General features: G+C 40.2%; 1 protein-coding gene across 2 annotated transcripts in view; it reads left to right on the top strand.

Moving 5' to 3' along the window:
- The window catches only part of LOC144970317 (sperm flagellar protein 2-like), an 88,509-nt gene extending 81,196 nt beyond the window's left edge, over positions 1-7,313 (top strand). For both annotated transcript variants that reach the window (XM_078909826.1, XM_078909837.1), the window contains exons 43-44: positions 27-155; positions 5,794-7,313. In XM_078909826.1, coding sequence (XP_078765952.1) covers positions 27-155; positions 5,794-5,865 — 201 coding nt within the window. In that variant the 3' untranslated portion in view covers positions 5,866-7,313. The remainder of the gene's footprint in view (positions 1-26; positions 156-5,793) is intronic.
- Positions 7,314-11,262: the final 3,949 nt, after the last annotated feature.

The raw sequence follows: 11,262 nt of genomic DNA on the forward strand, positions 1-11,262 counted from the left end.
ATAAAAATTTTCTTTTGTTTTTTCAGGAGCGCCTAAGTGCCGTCTTCCAGGAACTGAATGAAGACGACAGCACGTCGCCCATTTTGTACAAAATCTTGATAGATCATCCCCTCATCCAAGATGTCGTCGTGGCGTGTAAACACTTCAAGGCTCTGGTGAGTCATTCACACTCTATAGAATTGCCACTACTTTAATATTGTTATCGGTTACTTTATTACATATATGGTCCGAATAGCTCCATTAGTAGAGCACTCAGTTCATTCACATGCAAAATGGCTTCTTTGTCCATTCAGTAGTAATTGGCTTGCTGGATATTAGATCTGGTGGAAAGTACTTTACGATCTTTATCGCTGTCTGGAAAACACTGCCCCTTCCTACCTTCCAGAACTCCTTAAAGAAATATTTCGCAATCCTATCTTTCCATTCCTCCAATGACACCACCTGTTTGGCTATCCCACGCATTTGTTACAATGGTGGGAACAAAGTCCTTTTCTCAATTTGGTCCGTCTGGATGGAACACCATTCATTCCACAGAGTATCCGGAAGTCCAAATCATTGTCTGCGTTCAAGAAATCCATGAAAACATCTCATTTTTGATGTCATATGTTTTCTCTGATTTATTTTGTGTTGATGATAAGCATCCCGTACACAAAACCATCAACGACAAAAACTACATAAAAAGCAGATCAGAAAGGTAGGCTTCACGCAGATACAATGCATCACAATACATACAACCATTTACAAGAACAGACACATAAACAGACACATACAAACACAGCTTTTTCCCATGATCAATAAATGACTGGAATGTCCTGCCATCGGACATAACGATTGTTGAATGCTTGGAAATTTTCAAAACAGTTTTTAATGTATTTGCTCGTCAAATTAACATGTGACTTTTCCCTGTTTTGATTGGATTGTAATAGAACATTTGCAGTGAGGGGCCCGTGGAGCCTTTTGCAAATACAAGCCATTTAAGATTGAAGAGCACTAAGAGTTAAGAGCCGCATGGTTGAGGATACTGTGTGCTCTATATAAAAAACATTATTATTATTATTATTATTATTATTATTATTATTATTATTATTATTATTATTATTATTATTATTATTATTATTATTATTATTATTATTATTATTAATTTGCGACAGTGCCGTTTTCTACCTATCCAAAAAGTAGCACACAATTTTCTTTTGTCCATTTAACGCTGCAGAAACTGGGGGAAAAAACTCTAGCTTAAAGGGCCTTATGGCTGTGACTGTGAAGAATGACTTACCGTCTTCAGAAAATTATAACTGAGAGCAAAACGTCCACGCATTGCCTTATTTGTCACGGGTTCCACAGGGAATCGTTATGGGACTGCTCTTGTTGCATATACAGTAAAATTACTTTAAACTGAAAGAAGCTAAACCAAAAAATACCATGAACCGCAAAGAATTTAATAAATTGTACGAGTTTCTTCATTATCTTTGTACTAATTCTTACGATGAACCGAAATACTTCTAAGCAGGACTTTCTTTAAAGCGAAACAACTTGAGAGCACCCCGAACTCAACTCTTTCAACAATTTTGAATGGAAAACCAAAACCCCCCAAACAAAAAAATTAAAGAAAAAAAAAGCAACAAAAAAATAATAAATAAATAAATAAACGGTTACCAAGACGGCATTTATTCAGCAACTTTATTTAAGGGGAAACAACCCATGACACGATTAAATGAGCAATTAAATCGTACCACCCTTGAAAAACATCTCAAAACTTGCTTTAAACCAAAATGTCTTTAAACCGAAATGGCTTAGAAGGTCCCCAAAATTTCGGTTTAAAGTAATTCTACTGTATTCATATTATATAAATGATATATCTGAATATATCTGAATAAAACTTGGCTTAGTTGCATAGAAAAATAAACAACACCCAGATATATATTATTATATTATAGATATTCTATAAAGTCTCAAACAGACCGAATGGCGATGAGATTCCAAGGCTTTTTGTTATCCAGAGCTTGTAGTCCAGTTAATGGGGATTGGGATGTGAACACAATCATCAACTGAGCCATGCTCCTTAGGTAAGGCAAAGCATGACAGTTAAGTGCGTGTGAGCAGTCGACATGCTAAAGAACGCTTGTGCTTTTTTTGTCTCGTTTTGCCTCATCTATGGAACATGACTGTCTTTGGTTATCAAGCCCTTTTTTTTATTGTATGTACCACAACATTGAATTTCGTCTGCCTTACCTTGAACACCGTCTGCCTTACATTGAACACCCTCTGCCTTACATTGAACACCCTCTGCCTTACATTGAACACCCTCTGCCTTACATTGAACACCCTCTGCCTTACATTGAACACCCTCTGCCTTACATTGAACACCCTCTGCCTTACATTGAACACCCTCTGCCTTACATTGAACACCCTCTGCCTTACATTGAACACCGTCTGCCTTACATTGAACACCCTCTGCCTTACATTGAACACCCTCTGCCTTACATTGAACACCCTCTGCCTTACCACAACATTGAACACCCTCTGCCTTACATTGAACACCCTCTGCCTTACATTGAACACCCTCTGCCTTACATTGAACACCTTCTGCCTTACATTGAACACCCTCTGCCTTACCACAACATTGAACACCCTCTGCCTTACATTGAACACCGTCTGCCTTACAATTGAACACCCTCTGCCTTACATTGAACACCCTCTGCCTTCACATTGAACACCTCTGCCTTACATTGACACCTCTGCCTCACATTGAACACCCTCTGCCTTACATTGAACACCCCCTGCCTTACATTGAACACCGTCTGCCTTACATTGAACACTCCCTCTGCCTCTACATTGAACACCCTCTCCTTCCCACATTGAACACCTCTGCCTTACATTGAACCCCTCTGCCTTACATTGAACACCTCTGCCTTACATTGAACACCCTCTGCCTTACATTGAACACCCTCTGCTACTTACACTTCTAATGAACACCCTCTGCCTTACATTGAACACCCTCTGCTTTACATTAAACACCCTCTGCCTTACCACAATATTGAACCCGTCTGCCTTACATTGAACACCCTCTGCCTTACATTGAACACCTCTGCTTACATTGAACACCGTCTGCCTTACATTGAACACCCTCTGCCTTACATTGAACACCCTCTGCTTTGAATTGAACACCCTCTGCCTTACATTGAACACCCTCTGCCTTACCACAACATTGAACACCCTCTGCCTTACATTGAACACCCTCTGCCTTACATTGAACACCCTCTGCCTTACATTAAACACCCTCTGCCTTACCACAACATTGAACACCCTCTGCTTTACATTGAACACCCTCTGCCTTACATTGAACACCCTCTGCCTTACATTGAACACCGTCTGCCTTACATTGAACACCCTCTGCCTTACATTGAACACCCTCTGCCTTACCACAACATTGAACACCCTCTGCCTTACATTGAACACCGTCTGCCTCACATTGAACACCCTCTGCCTTACATTGAACACCCTCTGCCTTACATTGAACACCGTCTGCCTTACATTGAACACCCTCTGCCTTACATTGAACACCCTCTGCTTTGCATTGAACACCCTCTGCCTTACATTGAACACCCTCTGCCTTACCACAACATTGAACACCCTCTGCCTTACATTGAACACCCTCTGCCTTACATTGACCATCCTCTGCCTTACATTAACACCTCTGCCTTACATGAACACCTCTGCTTTACATTGAACACCTCGCTACATTGAACACCCTCTGCCTTACATTGAACACCTCTGCCTTACACATACATTGAACACCCTCTGCCTTACATTGAACACCCTCTGCCTTACATTGAACACCTCTCCACATAACACCCTCTGCCTTACATTGAACACCCCTGCCTTACATTGAACACCTCTGCCTTACATTAAACACCCTCTGCCTTACATTGAACACACTCTGCCTTACATTGAACACCCTCTGCCTTACATTGAACACCGTCTGCCTTACATTGAACACCCTCTGCCTTACATTGAACACCCTCTGCCTTACCACAACATTGAACACCCTCTGCCTTACATTGAACACCCTCTGCCTTACATTGAACACCCTCTGCCTTACATTGAACACCCTCTGCCTTACATTGAACACCCCCTCCCTCACATTGAACACCTCTGCTTACATTGAACACCTCTGCCTTACATTGAACACCTCTGCCTTACATTGAACACCTTGCCTTACATTGAACACCCTCTGCCTTACCAACATTGAACACCCTCTGCCTTATCCCCATACATTGAACACCTCTGCCTTACATTGAACACCCTCTGCCTTACATTGAACACCCTCTGCTTACATTGAACACCCTGCCTTACAACATTGAACACCCCCTCTGCCTTTACATTGAACACCCTCTGCCTTACATTGAACCCTCCTTACATTGAACACCTCTGCCTTACATTGAACACCCTCTGCCTTACATTGAACACCCTCTGCCTTACATTGAACACCCTCTGCCTTACATTGAACACCTCTGCCTACATTGAACACCTCTGCCTTACATTGAACACCCTCTGCCTTACAGACATCTGCACATTGAACACCCTCTGCCTTACATTGAACACCTCTGCCTTACATTGAACACCCTGCTTCCTTACATTGAACACCGTCTGCCTTACATTGAACACCCTCGCCTTACATTGAACACCTCTGCCTTACATTGAACACCCTCTGTCCTTACATTGAACACCTCTGCTTACATTGAACACCGTCTGCCTTACATTGAACACTCTCTGCCTTACATTGAACACCCTCCGCTTTGCATTGAACACCCTCTGCCTTACATTGAACACCCTCTGCCTTACCACAACATTGAACACCCTCTGCCTTACATTGAACACCCTCTGCCTTACATTGAACCCTGCCCTGAACCTCTGCCTTACATTGAACACCCTGCTTGCACCTGCCTTACATTGAACACCCTCTGCCTTCCACAACATTGAACACCCTCTTACATGACCTTACTGCCTCTGCTTACATTGAACACCCTCTGCCTTACAATTGAACACCCTCTGCCTTACATTGAACACCCTCTGCCTTACATTGAACACCTCTGCCTTACATTGAAACCTCTGCCTTCACGCCTTACATTGAACAACCCTTGCCTACAATTGAAACGTCTGCCTTACATTGAACACCGATCTGCAATGAACCCTCTGCCTTACATTGAACACCCTCTGCCTTACATTGAACACGTCTGCTTACATTGAACACCCTCTGCTTACTTACATTGAACACCCTCTGCCTTACATTGAACACTGCTAATTGAACACCCTCTGCCTTACATTGACACACCTCTCCTTACATTGACACCCTCGCTTACAAACCTCGCCTACATATTGAACACCCGTCTGCTTACATTGAACACCTCTCTTACATTGAACACTTGATTACTGACTTGCCTTACATTGAACACCTCTCTACATTGAACACCCTCTGCCTTACCACAACATTGAACACCCTCTGCCTTACATTGAACACCGTCTGCCTTACATTGAACACCCTCTGCCTTACATTGAACACCATCTGCCTTACATTGAACACCGTCTGCCTTACCACAACATTGAATACCCTCTGCCTTCCCACAAGCCTCCTTGTGGAATCAAACCTTAGAATTCCATCCAAAACTGAAGTTTGCCCCTGTTTCACGTACCTGACTCGTGATCGAGAAAGAATTTTTATATCATTTCAATTTCAGCTAAACGCTGTTTAATGTATCAGTTCTGACAGTCTTTTATCTCTTTCTAATCCAGGACATCAAAGGATTAATGACGTCATCATCTCACGACGTGGCTGAAATAACAAGCCTTAAAACAATGGACTAAATTTGAACATCACAGAAAGTGAAATGAATCTTAAGATTTCCACATCTCTATGGATGGAAATTGTATAAAAGTAAAAGGGATAATGACTAATGGTAACAAGAGTTTCTCTTTGCATTCGTCGATTTCGACTTAAACAATTTGATTTATGATTTGCTTGCATGGTCAAAAATTAATATAGGTTTTTTCTAAACAATTATCGTTATCAACTTGTCCATTAAAATAGCTGTGATGAAAACACTTTAAAACAAAAAAAAAAGTTGAAATCCATTCATGAAATGGTTTGCACAGTCATAATCAGTCCTTCGACCAACTAATCGGCTAAAAAAAAAAAAAAGAGGAACACTCGTATTTTAAATCCATTTTAAATTAGAGGTGTGACAATTTCTCCATCCCACAACTCTTTATACAGTCGCAGCGACAAACATTCGGGAGGGGAGGGGGGGATTACGTACAAGTCAAATCCCCAGATCCAGATTCAGATATTTTTACTTTCAATTCAAATAATTTTTGGAATAATTGCGCCTCACAATAAGGAGTTCGAAGTGATAGCTATCTAACTCTAACTGTAACCCATTTGGTAAACCTGGACTGGTTTTCCCTTCATTATACGTTATTCCCCATCTCTGTTTGTAGCTTTTCTCTTTTCTGTTTTTGGTTTGTTTTTCTTTTGTAAAGTGTAACTGCCAAAGCAAAATGACATAACGACACTGAAAAGCAAAGCCATGTCGCGGGGTTTCGCATTTGAACTTTAACCTTATTGTCTTGCCTATTCCAAACAACTGTGATAAAACAAGGAGGTGACAAAGTCCCCATATTCACCTCATCGTTTGCAGCTCTACTATTATTATAACGTCCATCAAAGAAATCTGTGATAAGACAAGAAGAAGGGGATGGGAGGCAGGGTGCGGCATTTGGCAAGTGTGACCCACTCTCTCAAAACGGTATTAAGCCAACAGTAACATCGAATCTCAAAATTTAAAGTTTGGGTCAAATTATTCGTTTCTCAAAGTTCCATCAATCTGCTGACATTTTGTAATTCTCATCATTTTAACGTTTAAATTCACAGTTTGATGAGTTGGGTCACGTGTTTAATGAAAATTATTAATGGCGTTTGGGCGAATATTTTCACTAAGCACGTGACTCAACTCATCACAATTAATTGTGAATTTAAACGTTAACATTTCATTCACAGGCCAATGGCAATACTAGATAATTTTTTATTTTAATCGGATGTTAAAAATAATGACAGCAATGCAATGCAATAGGGAATAAGATATTTATATAATAAAAATATTACTGCATGTGAATTGATTTTGATATGTTAAAATGTTTTAGTTTTAGGTTTGTTTGTTGTTTTTTTTTTTTTCCAATTGATTTTCTTATGAAAATAAAATGAAATGGTTCAGTTTCTCGACCATCAGAGAAAACAATCTTTTATTATCACTAAAGTTGTTTTGTTTTACTTATTTTGTAGAGATACAAATTTTTCAAAGAGATTTAGATAAAGGAATGTTGTCAGGGATTGATGATAGTTGGGTGTTCATTTCTTATTCTAAATAAATAACAATGTGAAATTGAATGTAAGCTTCAATTTAATATATGAAAACAGATAAAATGGACATTTCGGGTTTCCTATTTATTAACAAAACAAGATGAATGAAACACTACAGACGAATGAGATTAAGTGATAGTGGCGTTGTTACGATGTTTTTGTTTATTCATCTTAACAACGCCACTACCACATTATCTCATTCGTCTGTAGCGTTTCATTCATCCTGTTCTGTTGATAAAGGGGAAACCTGAAACATCCATTTTATCTGTTTCCGTATATTAAATTGAAGCTTACATTCAATTTCACATTGTTCTTTATTTCTTCGAGCTTCGAGCAGCAACATTACATATCACATGCCATCCAATTTTGTCAGCCTTTTGGGGCCACGTGATCTTGTGGTACAACACTCACTTTCGGATTGGAAGGCCCTGGGTTCAAGCCTCTCTCTGCGCATAGTCAAGTTTTTGGAAAAGTCTCACACTCTCTCAACGTTAACGTCATTTCTGTCGGTAACATCGCCTAACAGGCGTTATGTCTCTACACGTTAAGTGTTGCTGTCGGCTAGGGACCCTTTGTAAAGCGCTTTGAGTTTGTGGATATTGCACTATATTAAAAATGCCAAGCTCAAGCCTGTCCAGGACTATTTCCACTTGCATACCTGTTACTGTTACTGTTGTTTTGGATCTTTTGTGCGGCTATGTGGTCTTGTGGTATGACACTCGCTTTTGGTTCGGAAGGTCCTGGGTTCGAGCCTCGCGCTTGGCGCATAGTTGAGTCCTTGGAAAAGGCTCTTTACTCACTTTCTCTCACCGTACTCAGGTGTAAAATGAGTACCTGGCCGTTAACAGCGTTGTCTTTGTCCGAGAAATTGTAATATCGCCTAACAGGCGGCATGTCCCGTTCTACATGTTAAATGTTGCTGTTGACCAGGGACCCCTTGTAAAGCGCTTTGAGCACATTTAGTGGATATTACGCTTTATAAAGATCTTTTTTTTTATTTTTTTTTTTTGGGGGGGGGGGGGGTTCTACAGGAATGAGTGGAATTGGATAGTCAACACTCCTCACCAGATAGATTGGTTGGTCTTATCCATTATTAACTCACTCAAGCCTAACACCCACTATATCGGCAGTTTACCCACATTTTTCTGAGACAAATTATAGGCATAGTATCAAAGCTAATGTTTTTTAGTTTTTACATGTTAATGGTAGTTGATAGAACTATCTATGTACATGACATGCTCATTTTTAATACATTTGTCCCATTCTGAAAAGTAGCAAAAACCTCGAGGATTGAGTAAGTTGATGCAATTAAACACACTTGGATAAAGTGATCAAGAATAGACAATTTAGGATTAACAAGAGGTGTCGACTTATGTAGATTCCACTGTATTCATGGTGAACGAAAAGTCAAGTCAAGAATCCGTGCCTTTTCTGAACCCTTATCTTCCAATCCACCCACATTGGGCATGGCACTTGTGGCACATGTCAATCATGTCAGAACCAGTAGAAAGGAAGGTGATAGGGAAAACATTCCCCGAGAAAATAGGGGGGGGGGGGGGGGCGCTACAAGTAGACCCAATAGTAAGCTTGTATTTTTGAACAGTTTTGTTCCTTGCATGCAGTGCCAGCTTCCTAAATAATTTGTTGCTTTTATTTGACGTTTTAAAGAAAAAGCTACTGTCCTTCTCTCGTGTTCAATATTTGTGTTGTGTGATGCAAGCCAGGGTTCACAGCAGAAAGTGTGTACCCTTATGAAGAAAAGGAATTTAAATCATCCAAGCTATTGTGTAACCTCATGGTGGTGTAATGGTAGCACGTCTGACTGGTAATCTGGAGGTCTGAGGGTAACCTCTGTGGTGTAATGGTAACACGTCTGACTGGTAATCTGGAGATCTGAGGGTAACCTCTGTGGTGTAATGGTAACGCGTCTGACTGGTAATCTGGAGGTCTGAGGGTAACCTTTGTCGTGTAATGGTAGCACGTCTGACTGGTAATCTGGAGGTCTGAGGGTAACCTCTGTGGTGTAATGGTAACACGTCTGACTGGTAATCTGGAGATCTGAGGGTAAAATCTGTGGTGTAATGGTGGGACGTCTGATTGGTAATCTGTAGGTCTGAGGGTAACATCTGTGGTGTAATGGTAGCACGTCTGACTGGTAATCTGGAGATCTGAGGGTAACCTCTGTTTTGTAATGGTGGCTCGTCTCACTGGTAATCTGGAGGTCTGAGGGAATCCTCTGTATGTTATGGTAACGTGTCTGACTGGTAATCTGTAGGTCTGAGGGTAACCTCTGTCATGTAATGGTAACACTTCTGACTGGTAATCTGTAGGTCTAAGGGTAACTTCTGTGGTGTAATGGTAACGCGTCTGACTGGTAATCTGGAGGTCTGAGGGTAACCTTTGTCGTGTAATGGTGGCTCGTCTGACTAAACCTCAGACCTGATTATCAGTCAGACATGCTACCATTACTCATTACACTTACACTACAGAGGCTCCCGATATTTAGGACAATTTTAACTCCTATATTCTTCACAAGGGTACGTGTTTTAAGCTGGTTAAGGTCGACCGATTTTTTTTCTTTCTTGCTTTGTCTGGAACCTTCCATACACTCTTATTCAGTTCTTTATCTTACATGGGGGATCCTTTCCGTCATAAGGCATGGTTCGGACTAAAGCGTGCTAATAATCTCTTACCAAATTTTTGCCATATAAACTAATAAATACATTTTAAAAAAATAAAATTCCGTTTATTCATCCCATAGGGGAAATTTTTCTCTAGTGTCTATTCCAAGGAAAAACTGGAATAACCCAGGCATCAGCCGCAGTGCAGCACTGCAAATTGAACTAGGGCGAGGTGATTTGTTCAAGGCCACACAACTCAGTGGTGGGTGATCGAACTCAGTACCTTTTGGGTACGAAGCAAAGACCGTACCGTTGAGTCATGCTGCCCCCTATATACGCCTAAGCAGGGTAACCTAGGCTTCAGGTTTTATGGATTAAACTATTTCAAAAAATGATTTAAAAACTGCTGGACTGTCACCGCTACCTAAATGAAAATCTGGAATAGCTGAAAGATTCGGAAAAGTGTGGATAAAGTATGACCTTTGATCAAATTGAGAAACTGGGGAGCAGACACCAGTGCAAAATAAATCTGTTTGTTTTTTAGGGTTTTACGGTGCTTGCAACACATTTAGGTCATATCAGTGCCTGTAAAGATGAAAATGGGATGGTAAAAAGTTCTAGAATTACAATTAAACCACCCAAGAAAAGGTAAGACAAAGGGGAATTGGTTCAAATAGTAAACAGATGAAGATTCCAAGAGCACACTATCAAAGTACTTAGTTTGAGATCACCAAAATGTCTCATCATGAAACAAGCACAGGTTCCCATTAAGAGGAACACACTCAAATGTTTATAAATCATGTATAACATGTAAACAAAACTAAACAGTGCGTAACAGAGAGATGATTTAGAAGACAAAAAACATAATCTCCTAAAACTCTGTTTTGTTTTGTTTTTGTTTTTTTTAAAGGTTTTACGGCGCTTGCTACACATTTAGGTTATGTCAGCACCAGTAAAAAGGAAGAAAATGGGATAGTAAAAAGTTCTAGAATTACAATTAAAGAACCCAAAAGAAAGAAAGACAAAGGAGAATGGGAACAAATAGGGATCAGATGTAGATTCCAAAAGCATACCACCAATGTACTTAGTTTGAGATCACCCATAAGTCTCATCCGGACACAACAAAGAGGAATACACTCAAATGCTTACATACATTAAAAATAACAAATATAATAATACATAACAGAGAGATGATTTACAAGGAAAAAAATATCATCCCCCAAA

Source organism: Berghia stephanieae, chromosome 1 (assembly GCF_034508935.2).
Source record: "Berghia stephanieae isolate SIO BIC M18660-M18661 chromosome 1, UCSD_Bste_1.3, whole genome shotgun sequence".
NCBI lineage: Eukaryota > Metazoa > Mollusca > Gastropoda > Nudibranchia > Aeolidiidae > Berghia > Berghia stephanieae.